Source organism: Agelaius tricolor, unplaced genomic scaffold, assembly GCF_023055355.1.
Source record: "Agelaius tricolor isolate 1412-34295 unplaced genomic scaffold, bAgeTri1.0.p SCAF_5, whole genome shotgun sequence".
Lineage (NCBI taxonomy): Eukaryota > Metazoa > Chordata > Aves > Passeriformes > Icteridae > Agelaius > Agelaius tricolor.
Window position 1 is genome coordinate 8280177 of NW_027269265.1, and position 25074 is coordinate 8305250.

General features: G+C 41.5%; 1 protein-coding gene across 2 annotated transcripts in view; it reads left to right on the forward strand.

Moving 5' to 3' along the window:
* Window positions 1-21262, forward strand: part of NUDT14 (nudix hydrolase 14) — a 59723-nt gene extending 38461 nt beyond the window's left edge. For both annotated transcript variants that reach the window (XM_071426283.1, XM_071426284.1), the window contains 3 exons: window positions 3775-3839; window positions 8587-8824; window positions 19204-21262. In XM_071426283.1, coding sequence (XP_071282384.1) covers window positions 3775-3839; window positions 8587-8824; window positions 19204-19444 — 544 coding nt within the window. In that variant the 3' untranslated portion in view covers window positions 19445-21262. The remainder of the gene's footprint in view (window positions 1-3774; window positions 3840-8586; window positions 8825-19203) is intronic.
* Window positions 21263-25074: the final 3812 nt, after the last annotated feature.

Genomic DNA, 25074 nt, shown 5'->3' on the forward strand with positions numbered 1-25074 from the left:
GTACTATATTGGGGGAAGGAAAATTGGGGAAGTAGTTTTCTATGGCACACAATGGAGTCATTTTCTAAACTATTCTCAGCAGTGTTTTCAGCTGTAAATGTTGTATTCAGGTGGGCATTTTTTCTTTTCATAAAAGTCTTAAAGGTGGAGGAGGAATTAAGGTTCTGCACTCTTACGCTGCAGTGTCCTTCTGTCAGCTTCTGATTTCTGCACATTGACTTAGTTTAGGGAAGTCACATATCCATCAGAGAATCCTAATACCTATTTCACTTAGGGATTTTTTGAAGTTTAAATGGTTAAATGCTACAAGAGAGCCTTGGTTGAATAGTTGGAATCCCTTTCAGAAAACATTGTGTGCCAAGACCAGACACACTTCAACTGCAAACTTGAGTACAACATCTCAAGTACATGTTAAATGCTCTTTGTATGTGACATTTTTAGGTACATATATTTCTTAAAATATTTTAAAGCTACTCTAATTGTTCCCATATTTATAGAAAGAACAATAGTCTACATCATTGCACAGTAAGCTGTTTACATGCATGCTTTCTTTTGTAATTAGAGTAGTGATTTATTTTATGTATAAAGTGAGTGGGAACCGCTACAGTGGGAAGCTGAGGACCAGGTTGGGCTGAAGGTTAAGTAGGTCTGTGGTCTTCACCAGCCCTGGAAGACACTTTACACCCCCTGTCATCTCTTAATAAGTTCATTTTCTGTTTGGTGGTAGTCCCTAATGCAGCCAGGACAGATGTGGTGTGGAGGAGCTGAGTCTCCTTCACTGGGCAGTGGTATCTGCATTCCTGAGCTCTCCTTTTACACCTTTACACCTCTGATTTCCCCCAGAATCAGCTGCTGGAGGAATAGATAGCTAAGATCCACACCTCTGGAATATGACAAAAGTAATCTGCCACACAAAGTGTAAAGATTACAAGGTCTGAGCTGAGACAGTGTTTCCTTAGTGCAGAGGTGTTACAGCTTCTTTTAAGGCATGGAGGGAAGCTTGGGATTTATCATGATCCTTTTATATCTGGGTATTGTTTTCCTTTGTAAAATATAATAAAAAAGTGCTCTTGTGCTCTTGTGTGAGACATTAGGACCTTTGACACCCATTTCAGATTAAATTCTTGTATAGTATTACTGCCTTCTTTTAGGGAATCTGGGCTTTTTTTTTTCTTTTCTAGTGCTTCTGTGTGTTTTTCCCAAATGTGCAACTTTGGCTTCATTTCTTTTCTGTATCTTTTAGTTCTAGAGATGCTCACAAAAGTCCATGTGGATGTTTTAATTTTGTGGATGCTTACTCCTTATTTAAAAACTGTGTATATAATACTCTGAAATAGATCTGGTTGTAATATTTTGAAGGTAATTGCCTTGAAGCATCAAATACCTCTGTAATACTCCATGGTATGGCACCACTGAAAGATGTGTTTGGACCTGCTAATGGATTTGTAGTAGTTCTTTTTTGGGAGCCTAATCATCTGTAAAAATAGCAATCCTTAACTGATTTTGTACTGAATTCTTTGTATGATGGTTTAAAACTCCAGAAGATAAATATTTTCCTTATAGGCCAGACCAATCATGTGAACCCACATTTTGGGTCATTATAAGGAAACCCATTGAAAATGGGAGTGAGGCTCCTCCACTCAGCTCAGTTGAATTGTCTTGCTCTAATTTTGTGTAATACTCAGATAACTGTCCTGAATGCAGCCTTCAGTGGGTTTTTCAGAAGTTACAGACCTGGTGACCTGTGGAATTATTTCATGTTCTGTTGTTTCTTGTGAACAATGAGACAGCAAATGGCATTCCCAGTGTTACCCCCCTTCTAAGAAGGGATAATTCTGAACTTTCTCTTCCATGACTCTCCAACTCTGACAGGAAATACTAGAGCTTGTGTGCTTTTTAAAAGATGTAAATTTCTGTTCAAAATTGTCAGTCTCTCAGAAAATTAGAAGTAATTAAATAGAAAGTTCTACAGATTTGTGCCATTTCTGTACCCTCTCATCTCAAGATGGTGTGAGAAGCAGACAATTGTAATAACTTGCTGCTACTCCTTTCCAGCTAATTTGATCTTGTTCCTTAATTCTGACAGATTGTTTTTAATTTTCCCATCTGTTCCATAAAAATCTCAAGTGATTGACTCCTAGGAAAAAATAATGTCTAATAGCTGAGCCATTTTTAATGAGTTGGTATGAGTTATTTAATGAGACGTGCTGAAGAAGGCAAGCCAAAGGAAAGATTGGGCCTGGGGTGGTGGATGTAAAGAAAGGTAAAGGGCAACCATCTGCTTCAGGAAGCTTCCACTCTTCATCAGCAGCTTTAGGCTGCTGCTCTCTCCACTTTCAGGCAGTGCCTGTGGACAAAACAACAAAGGTTCAGTGGCAGTAATTCCTTTTCCCCTTTTATTTAGAGCAGTGTCTGCCCTCAGACAGTACTGCTTTGGGGAGAGAATCAGTCATGAAAGGGAAAAAAAAATCAAATAATAAAAGAATAATATTTAAGTAACCTTAAAAATATTATGGTCTGTGGTTTAACTTCATTTCTTCCAGCACAGACTCCCAGATATTCCAGAAAGAACCCTAGTGCCAGGAAACAGAGTGAATGTTCTCCTCCAGCCTCTCTGAAGGCTAAAACCTTTGCTTTAAAATTGCCTGCAAATGGCATCTCCCAGGGCAGGAAGCCATCAATATGCAGTACAGGTCTTTGAGAATAGCAAGCATGAATATAAATACTAACATCTGGACTTCTCCCTTCTGTTTTGGTTTTTATATATTATTATAATAAGCATTAACATTGTTTTTAATAATCATCAGATAGCATTTTCTTTGGCAGCTTGAGACTTCATTATTAAATCAAATAGTGAAAATAAATATACAGCTCTTTTACAAGGCAAGTTGAAAGTTTGACTCAGCCCTGCAAATATGCCATTGTGAGTCTAATCCATTGTAGAATTCATAGAATAATGAATTAACGTCTCGATTGCATACAGTGAGGCAGAACAAATGAGAGAATGCTGCCATGGTAATGAGCAAAATATACACTTGTTTTTTCAGGTGGCAGTGGGCTACCAACTAAGGAGTAAAACTTTTGTCTGCATTTTCTTAAACTAGTAAAACCTGGGAGTGGGTTAGGCAAGCAGAGAACATCAGTACTCTACACATCCAGAGCAGGTCCAAATGCTCAGCCCATCAGGTGTTCCCATGGTATGTGCTGCAAGCAACCAAAGAACCAGAAAATGTAGGAGGTGAAGCTGCTGGATTAAATTGGTACAAAATTGGACTTGGATGGTGTCTGTTTTAAAACCTGAGCTCAGCAAGTAGCTGCAGATAGGAGAATGCTCTCTGCTTTCACAGGAGTGATTGTCTCTGAATGAGACTAGACTGTGCCTGAGGTTTTGACTGTCCTAATTTGAGACTGATATAAGGGGAAAAAATGTTTTTATTTGTAAGGAGTTTTTGCTATCTAGTACCATTGTTCTTAGACTGGAAGAGGGGGTGGTGGTGGTGTTCCTGTTGGGAAAAAGGAATTGATTGGTGCTTTTTTTGCATGCCAGGAGACAAAAGGGACTTAATTTTGAGCAAAATTGTCATGGGCTTTGGGAGCATGATCTATCCCTCTAGATGGATTTTGGACAAGGACCTTGCTGTGTTGTGGCTTGAGTAATAAATCTTACACGTGTTTATGTAGTTGAAATTAAATTCACAAGATGTAACTTTAATAGCTCTGCATTAATCCTTCATAAAGCATTGATCTTTTGGTGTTTTTTATCTTCCTCCTCAGTGTGTCAATCCTGATCTTTAATACTTCTCGGCAGTGCTTTGTTGTGGTGAAGCAGTTCCGCCCAGGTAATCCTCCTTTTTACATTCACTTTTGCTCTCTAGTGAAGCAAGCTTTTAAGGGTTTAGCAGTTAAAAGTTGGTGCATCTGTGGTGATAAAATCTTTGTTCTATATTCTGTTTCTTTGTATGATAGCCCATCCTTTTCAGTCAGTCAGAATTTCTAACCAGGGAAATTTCCATTACAGATGAAACGAATGATCAGGGTAGTCTTACATTCTGCTCTTGGGCTGGTTATTGTCCTTTTTTGGATGAAATTACAAACAGCTCTACAATGATCGTGCAAGAAATTGCTTTAATTTGAAGTTCCTTCTTGACCTGCTTGTCCAGAAGAACAGTATTTTCCTTTTTGTTTTGTTTTGTCTTAAATATTTGTTTTATTTGTACTGTCTTATTGTGCATTGTATAGTTGGGAATTTGAATTGAGAGAGAGTCAGGACTGTATGCTTTTTCACAGTGCTTTTTTTGAAGTATGTGGACAACTTCATTTCACCAGTTATTATGCATTTAGGTTAATATGTATTTTTTTCTGAGGTTTTGTATCAGTTCTTTTAACTCAAAGCAATATTTACTTTCTGGAAGTTAAAAACGAAATGCGTATTCACTGCATTTTAATTAAAAGAAATGACGAGGTATTTCACTGACTGTTGCTAAGAGACCATTTCAAGACTGCTCATGGTAGACTTTGTAGAAAACTTTCTAGGGTAGTGTCACACTGCCCTTTCTTCCTGACAGTGATTACAGCCTCTCCAGTGCTGTGCAGCAGTGTTACATTGAGAGTGCATCCTTCTCATCAAGTGCTAATTGACTTGTATAAAGTGTTTGGTTATTTGTTCATCACTAATCCACTGTCTTTTATTTGCCAGCGAATAAATGGCTCCCACTGCTCTTGCTCTCTTTGAGGCAATCTTAGGGAGAAGTGTGTGCATGCATATATATATACACACACATGTATATATATGTACCGAGCAGCAACACAGTCATTGCATTATCTCTGTGAAAGTGTCAAATCAGCCTCAAAAGCCTGGAGTGAAACCATTCCAGAGGCTGGAGCTGCTCAGACACCTGGCCATAGGCACAGTGGTCAATCAGATACCCCACAGCACTTCAGTGATCACAACCATGCCCTGCCCTTACTCACATCCCTATATTTATAATTATTTATCTCCATTCCATGGTTATTGTCTGCCCTGGTGCCTGTTCCACAAAGCCAAGACAAAGGCTGAGGCTTTTCTCCTTGCCATCTCCCACCAGGGTCCCACCAGGAAGGCGATCCCTCCTCGCTGGGAGGGAGCAGCTGCCGCTGGCTCCGCAGGCACGGCCCTGCACGTGTGCTGCTGCCATGTGTGCCTGCCTTTCCCTAGGCTGTGCTGGCAGGAGAAGCTTTTCCCACTGATGTCCGTGCTGCTTGTAAAGGCACTCATCCCTCCCATTCTGTTTGGCAGCAGCAGCCCTTATGCAGCCACAGCAGAATGGCTGCAGACAGGAGGTTTTGAGGAGCAGGGAGCTGAAGGAGCTCATGCTGATTTGAGGGTGGAAAATGCACACAACCAGTGAGGCAAACAGTGTGCTCTGGGATTAGATCATCTTGAATGATCATGAAATCACACATTTGGGAGGAGCAGTGAGAAGAAAGATAAGCATGTATCTCTGTGTATGTACCTCACCCATGAGTAATTTGCAAAGGTATTGGTCAATGCTTATTTTGGTAGGCAATTGACAACACATTTTCAAATATAATAAAATGATACGTTGCTAGGGTTGGGACCTATGAACATGTGCTCTGGTTTATTAACTTTAAGTAAAATGACCTTTCAATGCATTGTGATGTTTGTTTTTCCACTGGCTTAAAATAAACAGTATCAAAGATTTGAATCATAAACCATGTTCCCTTTCAGGAGGTAGGAAACACAAGCACAGTCAGAAGTTTTGAGAGGAGCCAGCACCTTCCCAGACAGCCAAACCCCACTGGCTCCTTAGTCTCTACTGTTTTCTTCTGTTTAGGGTCAGCAAACAAGCCCCTCTATGTGTCACCTACAAAGGCTGCTTTTAATAACAGCAGTGATCTTATTTGCTCCATTTGGTTGAACCATCTATCCTTTGTCCCACGTTACACAAAGGAAGGTGAGAACATCAATTCTACTGGAGTTTCCCTTCTGAGTGGAAACTTTCTTACAGCTGAGTGGCTTCAGGGTAATTAGTCCAGATGTGGATTCCATCACTTCCTTGGGAAGCCTTTTCCAAAGCCTGACAGCCCTTTCTGTTGTCATTCTTCCTGGTGTGCAGCCAGAAGCTGCCCTGGCCCAGGTTGGTTCCTCACCGTGCTGCTGCTCACGGCCGTGTCCATCTGGCCATGGAGGAACTGCCCAGCCATGGTGCAGAGGCAGTTCCTGCCCAAGGAGGCATTGGAAAACAAGGGAACAATAGACATGGGACAGGTGGGTGGGTGACTCTGCTGGGGCTTCTGGATTCTGCTTTCCAACCTCTTTGTGGATTTACAAGATGGCAGCCTGCGGTGAGGAAGAGGAGGGTGACAGGTTTCCCTCTGAAGAATGTGTCTTAGCCAGTAGGTCACACACTTCTCCATCCAGTTCTTCATCATCCGGTGCATCACTTGTGCAGTCAGTTTTGCACCTTCAAGAGAGCTATGGGAGATTCTCTGTTCCCTGACATTAGAAGGCAGCTTGGCTTTCTAGGCCTTGCTTATCTGTGAGAGTTCAATTGAGTTTGAACCTTTGAAGCCAGGTGATATTAAATTCATAATCAGACTCCTTGGTGAATGCTCTAATATTTGGGCTTTTACAGAAGTGGCTGGTACTGGTTCTTTTCTTCCTTATCTACAGAGGAAAACTGTTCCTGGGCTTGAAGTGTGGCCATGTCACAGGACTTTGCTCTGAAGAGGACTGCTGAATTAGGGAATGTAGGTTTTGATCTACCTGGGGCCCAGTTGTGCTGAGGGAGAAGGAGAATGGCAAGTGCCTGATGGAATGACAGGGATACAGGAGACTTTTAATACTTTTACATCACAGCTTCATATGTCTGTACCCCACACTCTTACCTGTATCCTGTTTTAGTGCCCAAAGCCTTTAATGGGATGCATGTGTTGCTCCTTTTTTTAATTATCTGATATGGGTATGTCAGTACTAAAAAAGAAATAAAACTTTCAGAGGATTTGGCTTGTCTCAGAGAAATCTTGGATGTGGCTGTCATTTATGATAATTTTCCTAGCTTTTAGAAGTTTTTGGAATAAAGACAATAGACACCCTTCAAGGAGCTGTCCCTTGAAGCTGGCAGGGAATATTTTTTTTTTTTTCTGGCTTCATGCTACACTTAAAAAAAAAACCTAAGCTCTAACTCATGTCTCTCAAGTAAGAAATGGAAACTCTGATCTGTACCTGTTTGAATCTCAAAGACTTGGATATACCTAAAACTAGCAGCTTTGAAAGTTTTAACTTCTGGAGAAAGATTAGATTTGGGATATTGGACTGATCTGGACATCTCCCTTTCAAGTGCAGATCTTGCTATTCTGCACTTCTGAGGTGTCAAAATGAGCACTGCAGAAAGAGCCCAGGCACAAATTGCTGGGGTGTAGACTCTGCCTCAGAGACCAAGTGCTTAAAAAGTCACTGTGGTACTTCATGGTTATGCAACAACATTTCTCCAGAGACCTTTTTTTAAGAAATACTAAGCTACAGTACCTGGAAGGACAAAAAGTTGCCTATTAAACCTGAGTTGTTATTTATCAATTCTGCAAGATTTAGAAGGGGAAAGAAAAGAGACACTAATCTGAAAACCATGTTATGTGTATGTGAAATATGCATGTAAAATATTTTAATGGAATAAAAATAGGTTCAAAGTTTAAAATAGTTTTATTCAGGGTGGTTTATAACACTCTCTTGGAAACCTTTCAGGAAAAGCAAGGGGATAGACATAAGGAAATTTCAAGGAAAAAACAAGTGGAATTATGCCTGTATATTAAAGTTGCAATGATCTGGAGTTGTCTGTCAGTAGGGATTCTTTGTGTGTTGACATCCAGTCCTGCAGCTTTCACACAGCAAAATTTCTGTTGACATCAGTGAGAGGTTTTGCTTAAATAAGGAGTAAAATCTGACATTTGCACTTTCTTTAGGAGTGCATTACAGTGGCAGCTGTTTGTAGATTAGTTCAAGAAGTCCTTTTCAGACTCCACACAGGAATCTCTGCAAGGAACTGTATGTTCAAAAGAGGATTTTTATTTTTTCAAACAAACATACATGCTTTTCATACCCTTTCTAAATAACAGCTGAGTTGACAGGCTGAAAGACTCATCATTGTGCACATGGTACTTTATGTGCAACCCAACTTTCCTGCAAGATAACTGCATAGTTTAAATTAAATCCCAATATCTGCATTGCCCAACAAATGGGAGCTGTATGGTGCTTCTGGCACTTTGACTTCTTGGATGAACTAGATTCCTTTTTAAATTTTTATTTATTTTAAGGTGTGCATGAATTCATTTCAGATGATGTAAGTACAAATAAGAGTTTAAAGAATAATTTTACGGACAGGGCAAGGGGACCTTTGTTCTTTAAAATTCCAGTTTTGTGTGTCATTATTTTAGCAGATAACACAGCTGAATTCCTTGTTACTCTCAAGTACTCTCATGGTTGTTAATTTCCAGGCAAAATTTGTTTGCAACCCTTTTTTATATTTAATATAAAGAGACTAACTCACTGCCCCTTGTTTATTTTTCTTTTCTCTTTTGGGGTTTTTTAAGCTGTTTACATGTGTGAAATAGAAAGGCATCAGCCTCAAGTCTTTGAGAATCAGGACAAGGAGAGCTTCCCTTCCCTGGAAAATCCCTTACCTGCTGTGGTTGGAGTGACCTATGAACTCTGTGCTGGCATTGTGGACAAGCCAGGCCTTTCTTTAGAAGAAATTGCTTGTGAGGAAGTTTTGGAAGAGTGTGGCTATCGAGTTTCCATTGCAGACCTCAGGAGGATCACTTCTTACAGGTAAATAGCAGCAAGTTACAACATTTAGCATTCCATTGTGTCACAGACTGCTGAAGTGGCCTGAGTGTTCCCTCTTGCCTTGTTTAAGCAGAGTGTTGGAGGAACATGGACATCTGAAGGTACAAGAAAGGTGTAATTTTTTGCAAGTGAGAGGAGTGTTTACAGAAATATAAGGAATTAGAAATATATAATCAATATGATAATTATGGGATTGAATTCCCAGGAAGAATCATACCATTGTGACTTATTCCAAAGACTGTTAGAAGAGGAAGAAGTTGCATTGGGCTCTTCAGAGTTTGTTACAGCACTAGAAAACAGCCCATCTTTACTATACTGGGTATTTCATAATATTTCAGATTAACAATAGAAACTGCCCAAGATGCTCTCTGATAAACCTTTAACATGATTTTGCAGAAGCATGAGAACGTGTGGCATTAGATCTCTTCGTAATATTTGGTCTGGAATTAAAGCTTCTTTGAATTGGACAATAATTATTGCTATATGTGAAGATTTTGCAGATCTGACTGTCAAAATTATTACACTTTATTTTTGCAGGGTTACAAATAGTTACTGAAATAGTTTTTAACATGTTTTAAAACATTTATTAGGAATAAAGGGAAAAATTAATATGTAAGTGGAAAAATACAAAACGTGAGGTGTTGGTGAACAAAAAAACAAAGAGAAACTTTGCACACAGCTTTAATCCTATTATATCTCATTCCCAGCTTTTAGTATTGTTATCCAAAATGTATGTATGTTTGTATTTTACAGAGAAAGCAGCAGGTTTTTTACTTCCTTTATTTTACTTGACAACTCCATTGAACTAGGCACTGTCATTGGTTTTTAATTTGGGAATTGAATACAAATCCACAGCTGTCAATCCTGGCAAATGTTATTTCCTGCTGGATTAACAAGCAGTGCTTCTGTTGAGGGGAGGGGGTGAATCACAGGAGCTGTCTTTTACAACTCATTGAAACCAGATTAAGGGTTTGTTCTACTGAAAGAAAAAGTGTCTTCCAGATTTATGAGCAAAAGCTGTCTATAGAATTTCATAGGTTGGGTGACACTGACAGGCTGCTGCATGCAGATATATACATATGTATGTGTATGTATGTATGTGCATACAAATGCAAAGGAGGAAAAGTAGAATACAATTCCTGGAGAAGGTTGGAGATTTAGTGCAGAAGTTTGACTCAATATTAATGATTTATATCTGCATAAAACTCTCTGTGTTTTGGTATTGATAAATATCTTTATATGTTACAGGTGGTTGTTCATTCAGTTGCTTTTGTTTTTTTTATTTTTTTTAATTGCACTGACTTCTGAAGAGTGTATACAACTGGGATTTTCTTTGTTGAGACCTTTGCAAAGAGCTCATAATCCTCCATTGTCCATGTGGACACAGCTTTCTGCCCATGGAGATCCATACTGAAGTCAGAAGAGCCTGTATAATTTTTACATTTTTAAATTAATATGAAAGTTTGAAGCCCCAAAGATGATATTTCACAGGTTTTTTTGTGTGATTTCCCATGCTCTAGTTTTAGAATTTTATTCCAAATATTTTGGTATTCTTATTAGGAATATCCTGTTTTCCTCCAGCCAAGGACTGGCATCTTTCTGATCCTTGAGGATTTGATGCAAAGAAAGGAAGTAATCAGTTCATTTATGGTCTCCTAAGGACATTTTTTCTGTAATGGCTACACTACATATAAGAATTCCTGAGCTTTTTCTAAGTGCAGCAGGTTTTTCCAAGTGGTTTTTGCTGCTGTTTCATGCTGTGACTGTCAATACAAAGCACAGGCATAAAGCACTGCATTAATGCATATGCATGCCATTACAATTGCAATGCATCCTGCACTTGCACTCTTATCTCCCATCCCAGCAATCTGTGTAATAGCTGCTCTGCATTATTTATTGATCCAGTGCCTCAGGTCAGTTTTGGGGGGCTCTCTCTAGATGGCTCCTCTTCCAAAGATCAGCCTCATCTGGACTGGCACCAGTTGTGACAAATGAGCATCTCTCAGATCTGACCATTCCATGGCCTCTCTTGGAGGGTTTTGGCATTCTGTCTGAAGTCTCCTGTCTGTCTGTACCACAAGCAACTTTCCCTTCATGTCTTGCCTGAATTTCCCTTTCTTCAACACTGACACTTTACTACTCAGTCCCCAGTGGACATGAAGTACTTCTGCCCCTTCCACCTCCTTGTTAAAGTATGTTCCCTTTATTTCATTTTTGCCTGTGCAAAACTATTTTAGTTGATTTAGTCTCTCTCTTCAGATCATATTTTCTAGATATCTGATCATTCCTTCTGCTGTCCTCTGCCTTCTCTCCATCTGGTCTGCACATTTCTTAAAAATTTAGTGCCCAAAGTGAAGCACAGTTCTTTAGTGGGAGCTTTCCTGTATGGAGTGGAAGCATTATCTCTCCTAGTCTCATAGATCATTCTTTATACACAGGAGTTTGTTGTTTGCCTTTTTTGCAGAGGCATTACATTATTGATGTAATTTATCTTCCACAATGCCTTCCCTGTCTCAAGCCTAGGAGTTGAACCTGATGATCCTTGTGGGTCCCTTCCAACTCAGAATATTCCAGGGTTCTGCATTGTCATTCACCTCCTGTCCATATTCTGTGTCATCACAGCCTTTGATCTGAAAGCAGGGAGTTGTATTCCTAATGACACCCCTTGCTGGAGTCATAGTCATCAGAAGGAAATTGTCTGCCTGGAATAAAAGCAGGATTTGAGCTAGACCTGACAGAAAGGCATGAAAAGCCAAAGACACATCAAATGTAAAGGGAGAAATAGTTTTGGCTAAAGAGGTCAGTACGTCTCTGTGCCTAATGGATTAAGATGGAGCATGGACAATCCACAGGGAGAACTTAGACTATGGGGAAGAATTGAAAATGAAAACCTTGAGTGGAAAAAGAGGAAGAAGAGATGAAGGAACAATGCAGAGAAAAATCATAGGCAGAGAGCTGAATGGACCTGGGGAAAGTACATTCATTATGGTAGAGGAGAATTCTCTGTAAGGAAATGAGGAAAGTACTTAGACTGCATTCAATTTTGCTCTGTTCTCTGTTCTATAACTGTATAGGTTAGGGATAATCTGAAGATAGCAGGGATTTTCCTTATTTATTATCAGGGCCTGTAGCAGTGGTTTTGGGGGATTTTTTTTTAGTGCTTCTCAGCTAAGCTGGAAAGTGTGGGCCCAGTACTGCCACAGGTAATTCATACACATGCAGGTAACCCACTGGACCCCTGATTAAGCTCTGTCAAAGCTCCAGTGACTTAATACTCATCTCATAGAAGTCAGTGAATTAAGCAGATCTCAGACTTAATTACCTTGAATGATCCACAGAGGAGCTGTGGAGTCAATGAGGAATCAGGAAAGAAGCCAGGAGTTGGGGAATTGAGGCCATTTCAGTAAGAGACTTTGGAACAAATTGTTCCAGCAGCAGGAGGACAGTATGGTGTGGGTGAGTGAGGGAGGCTGGGCTGGGGGCAGATAACAAGAAACACAAACATATTTAGAGGAACTTGACTGGAGGAGGACAGAGGAATCACACTTTGAAAATCAGAAATATCTGTTCCTATTATAGAAAATTGCCAGACAGGAGGTGAATTGAAATGCAGATGGTTCATGTTGCTGTGTAGACAGAGGAGGGATCATTCTGAAAAGAATCTGCATTGTTTGCAGCCTGTGTGGTGAGCTTAGTATCATCACTCCACAAATTTCTACTTTTGTGCTTGGCATTCAGTAACTTCATTTTGGTATTGCAAAAAGGTTGGTTTAAATTATGGCAGCAGCTAATTCAATTTTGGAGACTTCAGGGAGTTTTGGTGGCTGCTGATGTCCTGAGTTCTTGTCAGTTGTATGTATGGCATCAGTCAAAAATAGCATAGGTGGTTGATGTGAGGGGTGTAAAGGAATTACCTGGTTCAATAATAAAATAACAAAATGAAGCTAATCCTATTGTGGTATAATTATACACTGAGAGTTCATGAAGGTTGAAGGTTGCAGTAAATTCAACATTTTTAGAAGCTCTAAATCAAATCTGTGAGCTTCCCTTAATGTTTGGGATTTTTTCCACAAATGCAAAAATTTTTAAGTGAATGTCTTACTTTGGATTTACTCATATACCAGATAAAACAATTTTTCTTTCTGTCATGGTATCCCAGCAGTTTTCTGATTGAATCCCATGTGCTGGGAGTTAATTTCTTAGGCTGAAGTACTTCCAGCTATCTGCCTTGAGACGTGTTTTCTTACAAAACAGGGACAGGGAAATAAGTTGTTGTTGTTGTCATTGATGTCATTGTTAGTATTGCAAAGTATTTTCTTTTAGTTCTTGAAAATGTTGGTTGTCCTGAAGAATATTTATAAAATTAATTGGACTTCAGTAACACCTCAGAACATCAGGGTAGAGTTGAACCAGAGCTGCTAGTTCAACTTCCTTTTCCCTTCATTACATCTTTATTTTCTCCCAGAGGCTGTAAAAAACTCTTGGCTCTGACCTGGATACAATAGAAGCTGTAGGTTCTCAGCCCCACTGTAAAGAAATCAGATGGATTAGTTTAAAGGACTGACTATATTAAAATAGGTACTTACTTTAATCTTCCTACATTTGATTTCTTTTCCCAAAGTGTACAAGAAGAGCATTCAGAGAATTAATATTAGATGTTCCAATTACTGTGCCATGGCTTTTAGCCTCTGTGCAATGAGGTAAAAATGGTTTGTATTCACAGGTTTTTATGTAGAAAGAATAATAGCCTTGAAAATCTTAGAGTGCATTATAATTAGAAAGATCACCTGCTAGTACACCTGTTGGGTGATGGCATAATGTAATATAATTTTATGTTAATTACCTCTGTGCTTTTTTCCTGCACCTGCCACTCATAATGTCAGAACTGTACAAAGGTCCTGAGAAGTGACAATAGGAGCTGCATGTCACTGATCATCAGTTTACATGTTGCATGCCTAAGTGGATCTTGATTTAAGCATAAATAACAGAGATTTGTGTCACATTTATTTGTAAACATGAATTATGTATTCACTCTATACCCAAATTTTGCATCCAGATGGCTTATGTCTTAGAAAAGGATATACTGCTTTCAGGAATTTGGACATTAACTGTGTAAGATTAAAACAAAAAAAAGGATATATTTCTGTGTTGATAAGAATGTTGATTGTGTATAGATCTTGTATTTGTTTAATATTAACACATTACAAGAAATTTAGCTTTTAATTGCTGTCTGTCAGAAATCTGAACTAAAGTCATAAGTCTTCACAAGGATAAATCAATTTATTTGTTCCCCATCTTGCAGCAGAGAAGAGTATAAAATACTGTTTATATTCTCATACATGTTTGTTTCTTCAAATTAAAAATATAATATTTACAAACATGATACTCATGAATGAGACAAGTGGTTGGCATAGGCGAGCATCCAGACATGAGAAAAAGGGAAAGCTAATCTGAACCAAAGCTTTGAATTTTAGCAACGTGTTTGTGTGTGGACATGCACATGTGAGCATACTCACTGTGAAGAAAAAACCTCATGGACTGTTGGTAGACTCCATCTCACTTGTGGCTTCAGACACTGCTAAACCTTTTTTTTTTAAGCCATAAGATACTGTTTTCCACTTCTGATAAAAAATGTATGTACTGTATCTTTATGCTCATGAACTTGGGACAAGTGAAAAGTCCCATTTTGTGAGCTCGATTTTGAGCACTGTTTATTTCCTCGTGCATTTGATAAAAGGGAGCAGTTAAACAAAGGCTTTGTGGTAGTTGGTATTGCTGTGTTTCAAAATACAGATTGGAGTGACAATCTGCCCCCTGTGTTTCCCCTGCTCTGAGGAGGATGGAAATGCTGTGATTACAGCCTCGTGCTGCCAGCCTGTCCCACCCTGGGCAGCAGGGGAGAAGTGCTGCACAATCATTCTGCAGAAGCTCCTCCTCTGGTGTGGCATTGCCTAAAAGTGTGTTGCCCAGGGCTTTAAAAGCCATAGCATGATTTAATCTCACTGTTTGAGTGTTTTATTCAAAATGAAATATGGGAAGGCAGCACACAATCTTGTTTTGATGTGTTAAACTTATATATAAGTTACTATTGTGATAAAAACCATACGACTTTGGTATCCTTACTTTGACATGCTTACATTCCTAGACTTGCTGTTGTCAAAGGTAATGGAGGTTTCTAACTGTCTGAAGCAATGCAGAAAGTTCAGTGCCAATAGAGTTTTGGGGTTTAAAATCTCTCTGTTGAAATTACAGGGCTTGTGAGTTTAAGCCATAAAGACTTGACAAGGGTATTTGTGAGCCCTGTAGCTGTAGATTGGAATGACCATCAGCTCCTCAGAGGAAACCAATCCTCAGGATGAAGAGGCAAGGAAAACCGAGCTGTGTTTTGTGTAGATCATTTGCCTTTGTCCCACAGTGGCACAGGAGCCAAGTCCTGTGCAGACACATCAGAATACAGCTGGAGCAGCCAGCTGAGGTCAAGCCAGGCTTAGCAGGTCTGGGTCAGTGTGAGCCATGACCTGCTGGGTTTGGTGCTAAACCCTGGACTGACACTGAAGCCTGAAGTCTCACCATGGGCTGGTGCTGGGTTCAGACCTGCCCAGCCTCCCCCAGCCAAGCCTCTCTTGTCCCAGGAAGGCACCTTTATCAGGAAGGTGGCTTTCCCAGGCTGAAACTCATCACTTGCAGTTCGGGTGTGCTGACCCCTGTGATTTCCACAGATGCAAAGCTAATGAATATAGCTGTAATCTGTTAATAGGTGACTCATTTCAGACCATGGCAAAAGTCTTTTATTTGTAGTGGGGAATACTGGGGTAAGAAAAAGTGTATGTCACAGATGTGGGATAGAAGAAGATTGTAGCAGAAAGAGAAGTATAAATAGGATTAAAGGCACATTAAAATTCCTTAAGCAGCATACTCAGAAAGTGCAGGTCATTGTGCAAAAGCAGAGAAAATTCCCAGTGACAGATAAACCTGAAAGCACACTGCAAACATATTTTTTCCTGTGGCCTATTCACCTGTCAGACCCACTTTCTCCCTCTTTGCTCTCTTCCAGTGCCTAAAATCACTGAAATGTACATTTTGCAAGGTTAAATGGAAAATCACTTCATTACTTCTCCCTGAAAAGCTTCAAAACAGCAAACCTAACTTCTGATTTCTATAAAAGCCAAAGGTACTAAGACAGACAAAATGTGAATAGCATTGATTTTTATGCAGTTTTCTAAGGACAAGCAGGATACATTAGCAGTCTGGAAATGTCGTGAAAGACAGCAGTAAGCAATACTGGAGAATATTTAATTTAGTAAAGGGCAGTCCATGTGGATCTATGCAAGAATGATCAACTGGCAGTGTAAACCAGAGCATTTAGAGAATGAAACAGCAAGTGAAAAAAGGTATTTGCCTCTTTTAAGAATTAAAGTGTATTTCTAGATCTTTCAACTTCTTTCTGAAACAATTCAAATGGTCTTTTAGAATCAGAGACTAATGGAATATACTGAGTTGGGAGGGACCCACAAGGATCATTGGGGGCAGCTCCTGACTGTGCACAGAACACTCCAAGGGTCACACTCTGTGCCTGAGAGCCTTGTCCTAAGGCTTCTTGAGCTCTGTCAGCCTTGGTGCTGTGACCACTGCCCTGGGGGAGCTGTTCCAGTGCCCAAACACCCTCTGGGTGAAGCAACTTTCTCTAACATCCAACCTAAGCCCCTCCTGACTCAGCTTTGTGCTGTTTCCTCGGGTCCTGTTGCTGCCACAGCAGTGAAGAGATGGCTGTCTGTCCCTCTGCTGCACCTTGTGAGGATGTTGAAGGCAGAATCCAGCACTTGCTCTTGTTAAACTCCATATGGGTGGTGACTGCCCCTCTCTTAATTCATTGAGGTCTCTCTGCAGGGCCTCTCAGCCCTTGAAGGAGTCAGCAGCTCCTCCCAGTTTAGTATCATCAAATTGGGAGAAACTGTCAACTCCCTTGAGGGAGACTAGACAACAAGTTAAAGCAGTGAATATGTTTATAAATAACATCCTGCAACAGTCTGCAAAGTCACCATCTCAATAGTGAAGGGATTCTAGGTAGGCTTAGAAATATTAGATTTGCTGGTTTGGGGAGGAAAGAGTAGAATAGAATGTAATGAGAATTAATAACAGCATTCTTTAATTTTACTTATAGCTCCCTTGGAAGTTTTTATTAATTTTTAGCTATAATCTTGTGGCAAAGTTGCACCAAAGAAGAGAAAGTTAGGTAATCAAGTAAGAGGGAATGATCATGTGGGTATGTCCTCCTTTGAATATGTATTGTTAGAAATTCTTGTTTGTTTCTGTGGTTAATTATATGCCAATAGATGTGAAGAAATACCATAACTTTGGGCATCATAACAAAAGAAAGACCTTGATGTCCAGGACTTTCATCTTTTCAAGTATATTAAGTGTAGTAGCTACTCTTGATATATTTAGTTCATAACAAGGGAATATCATGTGAATAAGTACAAAGAAATTACACCATATGGAAATCAGTCCTGCTAGTTGAGCTGTGGTGGCAAGAACTGAGTCTTACAGTGTAGCACCTTGGAAATTGGTTTTCCTTTACTTTGGAGAAAAGATGTGTGGAAAGTGAACTGATTTCACAGCTGTAGCTATTTCATAAGGAAATGGTCACAGGTGCTATAGAAGTAGATTATGCTGTAAATAATCAAGCCAGAATGTTCTTATAGCAGTACTTCTTATATAAATTTGCTGGTTTTGATATAACATTTATATAATATCAAGTGTACATGGAAATACTCAAGTTAGGATCATTTTCATTCTCCAGGTGGGGCACCCCAGAGGAAGGTGTCAGACTTGACACTCATCATAAAAGAAAAAAGATAATGGGACATTAAATATGTTATACACAGTCCTGTGTTTTTCATGGAACCTGTGGCAACCAGCAAACTGCATTCTTTATATTGCAAATTTTACAGTTGGTTAAAACACAGATCAAAAAGCCCAGTCCTAACACTGGAATAAAGTGATGAGCACAGAATGAAAGAGGTCCAATATCAACCTTCAGGGTTCCTGAAAATGCCAAAGATGGTCAAGTTTCTTTACATGGATGTACAGGAATGATCCTGGAGGGGTGACACATCTCGTCCAAAGTCACAGAATGCATCAGAAGTAATTTAGGAAAAGAATTCACTAATTCACTCCCCTAATCAGTATTTTTTAAAAGCGTATATTAATGTAAAAAACCAATTTCAATAGTTACTATTAGAAACCAACTTCTGTAGTCACTATTAATTCCTCAAACAAAATAATTGCCAGTGTTCTTAGAAAACTGAGAGACAAATGATTAATTCCTGCTATGGGGTGTGATGTGTGCTGGATTAACTGAAAGATTTAGTTGACTAATGGTTGGGTAAATCTGGATATACACTCTAAGATCATAACACTGCTACAAATCTGAGAATCCTCTGTATGTGTAATAATATGGAAGCTAATTTTTCATCTTGCCCTAATGCCTCATTCATAGTTTCAGTGAACTTTGGATCCAGATTTAATGTGAAAAGTCGCTTGTAATCATGTGAAATGAAGAAATTGCAATTACAATGTGAATATTTTCTTGGAAGGACTAAATGAGTGGATTATCTACTTATCCCTTATTTAATAATACCTAAATTAAACAGTCCTAAGGAAATAGAGGATTAACAAATAAGAAGTATAATACACAGCAAGCAGTCTAGCTGAAGAAAGACTATATAATCTAAAATATCCTCAACTAAATCCACTGAAGCAAATTTAGCAGGGAGACTGAATTACTTTGGACATGTGCGTGCTTACAGTGGTCCATTTGGGTCAGGGCTAAAGTTCAGGAAGGATAGAGAGAGTCTCAGACTGCCTTTCCCTTCTTTACCTATCGAGTTCATGAGTGGAGGACTCCAGCTGTGAATGGACATAATCCTCTTAAGAGTAAAAAATCTAAATATTTGTGTAAAAACAAGCAAACAAATGTAGCATGACAGCACACAGATAGACTGGGGAGCTTCTTCCTGTTGTTTGTGCATCCCTGTGAGTCATCTGCAGTTTGCTCTCCCTGAGGTCAGCTGGAAGAACTTCTGTTGACTTCAGTCTGTATAGGACAACAGTTCACCAATACAATTTTTTTTTCTTTTTTAATTTTACCCCAAAATCACATATTTCCAAAGATTACATTTGAAGATGGATCTATTTTATATGGAACTGTATTCAAAACTGTTGGTATTTCTGCTTGAAAGTTGTAATCAATTTCTGTCTCAATAATTCTGTCTCACACATGAAGGACCCAGGTTTCCATTCCAGGCTCCTTGTTGCCTTCTTTCTATCTAAACCAGAGTTTCCTCTCTGCTTTTTTCCAGGTCTGGAGTTGGTGTGACAGGTTCTAGGCAGACTTTGTTTTATGCAGAAGTAAACGACCAGATGAGAACCAGTGGAGGAGGTGGCCAGGCTGAAGAAGGAGAGCTGATTGAAGTTGTGGAAATACCTTTAGGAGAATCCATGAAGTTTGCTTATGATGAGACTTTCCCAAAGACAATGGGTGTCATCTTCAGCTTCATGTGGTTCCACAACAACATAGCACCAAAACTACCCAAAAAGTAAAGCACCATGATTTTAAGGAATGCTTTTCTGCTGGTGCTGTGCCTGCAAATCTGCCTGCCTCAATCAACTCAACTTCTCACAGAACAAATTTTTCTTTAAATAAACTTAGAAGTATAATCTGAATTAAAATCTTCACACAATTTCCATTATTAGCAAAAGGCTAACTGGAATCGCTGGGGCCAGGATTTGCCTTGGAGAGGCAAATGTTGATTTTTGTGCAAAGGTTAAGTGGATGTGTCCAGATCTCCTTTCTCACAGTACTGTTTTGAGGAGCTGCTCAAGCCCTCAGCACAGCTGCCCCAGGAGCCTCTCACCGTGTCTGTACATACTGGCAACTGTGAATTCACTGTCAGTTTTGATATTTTTTTGAAGAAAGCAGCAAACCTTAATAGTCACAGACACCTTAACAACATTCCTGAGTTGAGCACAGCTTTCAAGGAGCAGCTTTCTCTGTGGTGTGTGGCTCCTGTGCAGAGGAGGCGTTTGCATTTCTGAACATGCAAACCTTTATTTCATAGGCAAACGGGTCTGTAAATCCTGCTAAGGAGTCACTGACAATGCAGCAGCTGTAAGGTTCTGTGCTCCTGTTTGTTCCCATCACAATGCTGGGCAGCAGTGATGGTGATGGAGGGGTGAAGGATGGGGGCTTCTGCTGGAACACATGCTTCTTTGTTTGCTTTATGGGCAATAGTTGATAAATCAGATCAAACTTTGTCCCCTAGAGGGGGACCAGAGAGGCCGAATTCTTTTAATTTGACGATGAGGTGATTAACACAAGGGATTGCTCTGAGGCTTGCTGTGGTCTGAATTTCCTTACCACCCAAATGGGAGGAATGGGACTTACCCCTCAGATAACACTTCTTAGAATCTAATGGTTGGAAGTGCTTTATTGTGATTTTATCATGATTTGTGCAGTTTACATGAAAGCCTGTGCAGCCTGCACAGACTTACTGAGGAATGGCTTTTAAAATCAACGTCTTGATTTAATAATTTGATTTAATTTGATTTAATAAAGTGGTCTAATTAGAACATATAGTACTTGTTTTATCAGTGTAGTTTGGATGTGGACTGTTTGTCATGTGAAACTGTTAAGAGCATGAATGAAACAGAATGAAGTCTGGCAATTTAATTATGCACTGGGTTATGTTATTCACTGACTTAATCAACATGCCCACATTATAAATGCCTCCAGGAGTACTGAGGTGCTAAGTGTGTTTAGAAGAGAACTGCAAATATGAAAACTCTAACTTAACAGCTGAGATAAATGCAGCAGAGGTGTCTGATAGTGTCCAGTGGCTGATTTTAAATCACTGCTTATCTCAGTAGGTGTATAAATAAAAGAAGTTTTTTTTAAAAAAAGAGCTTTTTGAATTGCTGCTTGCTGGTTCTCCTCCTGATAGGGAGGAAAGGTCCTTGGAAAGCCACTGAAGAAGGAGCAGCCTCTGCCTGTGGAGTCAGGCTATTTGTGGAAGTTCAGACACAGCTGTGTTGAGCTGGGCCTGGTCCATGGTGAGTCAAGGGCTGAGTTATTGTGAGAAGCAAATAAATTCTGTCTGATGTATTTACATTGGAAGGTGTTTCAAGGTGGGGTCTCCACTGCTCTGTCTAGTACAGTGTGTCCTGATTGCTGCTGAGGCCTTTATGAACTACTACAGTCCATAGAATAAATAATGCCTTTTATTCCAGGCTGTAGTAACCAAAGTTTCTGTTTGATTCCACCAAAATTACTGGTCCCACAGCAGCTTGTGTGCATACATGTCAAAGGTCTCCTTTCTGTATAATGCAGATTGGGAAAAATAAAATATTTTGCCCCTCCAAGGCACTGTGACTGTTCCTCTGAATGTGCCAAAGCTCCCCAGGGCAGTGCCAGGCTTGCCAAAACCTGGCCCCAGGTCCTGCTGCTCCCCAGGGGTGGGGTGGGAGCCAGAGGTCACCCTGTGGGAAGAGGGGGACACGTGGCAGTGTGGAGGGGTGTGGGGAGGAAGCCACAGGGGTGGCAGGGTGGCATCAGTGCTCTGCTTGCTCTGAGGTGAGCACCAACACAACCTGCAGGCTCCAGAGTGTTGCAGGCAATAGTGATGGAGGGCAGTGGCATCAGCTGGGCATTCCCTCAGCACTCCCCCATGATGCAGGCAGCCAGACAAGAGGCATTGTCCCCACCTCCCAGTCTGCTCCTCCAGGGAGCACACTCTGGGCACACATCCACAAACTCCTGGGGGCTGCAGTGCTCTGAAGCCTTTACACCCCAAGGGATGCTGGACTCCATCCCTGTGCTCTGCCTCACCATCCCTGCATTGTGCAGTTCTCAAACACACAAAACAGACACAGGATTGCTTCCATTTTCTTCCACATCTTGGGAATTTTCCACAGAAACAGCAGTTTACTGAAAGCTGTGCATAAAGCAATGGGGGATCTAGAGTTTGAATATGCAATATTGAATATAAATGTGTCTTCAACGTCTTACTTTTTCCATGTCAATTTTGGTGGGAGATTTTATAAGCAATTATAAAGGTTTGAAAATATGGGACAAAGGGCTTGGCCTTGTTGAGGTATTTTTTTCAATACAGTAGATGATTCATATTTATAAAAATAAGACCAGAACAATTCAGATGTCATTTAACTCATCCAGGCTCATTTCAAAGATCCTAATTAGAGCAAATCCAATATACATTGGCCAAGCCAGGCAGGGAGAAAGTTCTTCTAATGGAATCTCACAATCACATCTGTGTTTTAGATGCATCCTTTGGACGTGCCACCACACATTCATCCATGGAGGGTGGACAGCTAGCATAAAGCAGGGTCCCCATTTGCTGCTAATGAATACTGGCTCCAGCCTGCAGAACTCTGAGCTGATCTCATCCCACCATCCCCATGAGATCAGCGTCTTTTATTGAGTACAATTGAGTGGTCCACATTTATAACACAAGTCTTAGAATCTCTGCTGTCTTTACGATGTGACTTTGAGATGTAGAAATAATCTAATGAACCCGAAGTTATGACTCAGACTTCTAATGAAGCATGGAATGATAAAATCTTCAATGCAGTGTCGCTGTCGGGCTCACTATTGGGTGGCAGAGGAGAAGGCACCAGCACCTTGCAAGTACACGGATCTGTCTGGAACTGCTCCTTGTGACCCTATTTGTGAAGTGGCTGCAAACTGCTCCCAGCTCTCAGGAGCAGAGATGTGATTGAAACGCCTTCTCTAAAAGTCTGTCAGTGTAACCAAGCGAGCGGAATCGCCCCGTGGGGAGCGGGATTCCCCGGGGAATGCGGGGATGCTCCCGCCGCCCGCTCGCCTTTGCCCTCCCTGATCTCCATCCCTTCCCCCGGCCGGAGCAGCGGCGCTCCCGGCTCCCCGCAGGGCCCGGCCCGGGGCCAGGCCAAGGACAAGCGAGATAATTGCTCCTGAAATACACGTGCCGACCCGCTGGACAAATAGGATTTTTGCTAAATTAGGACAATTGCCGAGCACGCTCCATCCCCTGGCCGGGGCTCTATACATAGATGAAAGGCACACCCAGTTGTGCAATCTGTTGCAATGGCACACCTGGTGCTGTCTGCAAGTCTATTCACAACCGTCAGCAGGTGCGACGTGGCCTTTGTGGCCATAAAAGTCTGTCTGGGCCGCCCCTGCTGCGCTCCCTCCCCGCGCTCTGCCAGGGGAGGCTGTCACAGATTAATGCGGTTGTTTGAAGCCGCTGGGAGCCACCGCCTGAAGCTTGTAGAGGCTTCAGGGGGATCAGAGCGAAGCCTGTGCACACAGGATGGATTTGCAGCTCCTGTCTTGGTGGCTGTGCCGGGGTGGAGGTAACAGGCAGGGCAGTGCTGCTGCCTGAACATGGACAGGGGATGAAAGCAACCTGCTCACATGGGAGGTGTCTCCAACCCCATGGCAGGGGGGTTGGAATCAGATGATGTTTAGGGTCTCTCCCAGGACAGTGATCCTACAATACAGCAGGTTCCTGTTTCTGCAGCCCCAGGGATGCTGCCCAATGACTCTGGCATCAGGTACCAATGATTTGCAGTCGAGCCCCTGTTTGGGCTCAGCCTCTCCAAAAAGGGGTTTGCTTGCTTTGCTTTGGGATGCTACAGCTCACACAGCACAGCATTAAGGTGGAGCTCTGAGACCTCAGCCCCAGTCCAGACTTGACTTTCATGAAAGGAAGGATGCCAGGGACTCTGGAGTAGATTTTGAGCAGGAGTTTTCATTCCCATTGGGTCATGCAGGATTTTGCTTGATACAAACAAAAAAAGGGATGCTCAAATCCTACTCTGCTGCAAAAGGTACTTCTCAATTTGTCTAATCCTTCAGAGCCACTCTCACATTTTAATTGGCAATGCATTTTTACAAGGAATTGAATGCTCCTGAGATGAATCATGAGGGAAGAGAGGAAGAATTCATAGCAGCTAAATGGCCCAGATTTGTGGTGCTTGGAGCTCTCTGGCCTGCCTCAGGACTGGCTTCGGTGCATTTCTCGTAATTGGAAATACAATCAGATCCATATTAAACCCTGCCAACCATGGCCTGTATTGCTCTGCTGCTGAAGTGCTCAATATCCTGTACTGGCTTCAGCCTCTAATAAAACATTCAAAGCAGTGACGCTCAGAGAAACCCCTTTTGGACCCTTGGTTATGAGGAAAATGGGCTGGGAATGGGCAATGTGGGAATGTCTGTCAACCATCATCATTAACAGTGGCCCTCATTCCCCAGCCTCATTAACAGAAAAATCCCTGGGCTCCTCCAGTGCCCACCTGTGTGTCAGTTCTCAGGGTATGTGTTGATGGGTAGAGCATTCAACGGTGAGAAAAGCATGATTTGATCCTTTTATGACAGCAAAATGTTGCTGTGTGTGGGAAGCCCCTGGGGATGAAGCTGTGTGAGAGACTGACCCCTCCAAATGATGCCATCCCGTGCATGTCCATCATGCTGTGAACACAGCCTGGTTTAACCCTGTTTCCTGGGACTTATGGAGAGGGTCTTGGGAAAGGAAAAAATAAACCAGGTCAGTTTGTTAATTCCCTGACAGTAAGCCCAGAGGGGCATCTCACCTGGCTCTAGGTGCCATGGGAACATCTGATGAGCCTTGCCCCAGTGCTTTGGGGTGTCTGGCTCAGCACTGGCCCCACCCAGCCCTCTCCAAAGTTCTCAGCAGGTGATGGTGGGCACGGATGGTGCTGTGCCCTGTGCCCTGTGCCCTGTGCCCTGTGCCCTGTGCCCTGTGCCCTGTCTGTGGCACAGCCCAGCCACCACCTCCAGAACCACCCCGGGGGCTGTGGGTAGGGCCTGGGCCATGAGAATGGCTGTGCTCCAGCCTGCTGGTCCCCTCCAGCTCTCCTGGGGATGGGGACAGGGTCACCAATGGGGTTTCCAATGTGTTGGTGAGTAGAGGGTGCCTCCATCTCCTGCCCAGCATGTGGGTCCCTCCGGAGTCCTGCCCCGTTTCGTGGGGAGGGGGTGCTGGGGAAGCACTTGCTCGTGCAGCCATGGCTAAAATAACTGTTCAAGGCACAATCACGCTCTTGAGAGTGCTAGAAACAATTTAAGAAATGTTCTTGGGGCGAGCGGCGGGCGCTGTGCAAACAGCGCGGCGGGGTTTGTGCGAGGGGCCCGCCCGGCCCCGCAGGAATGC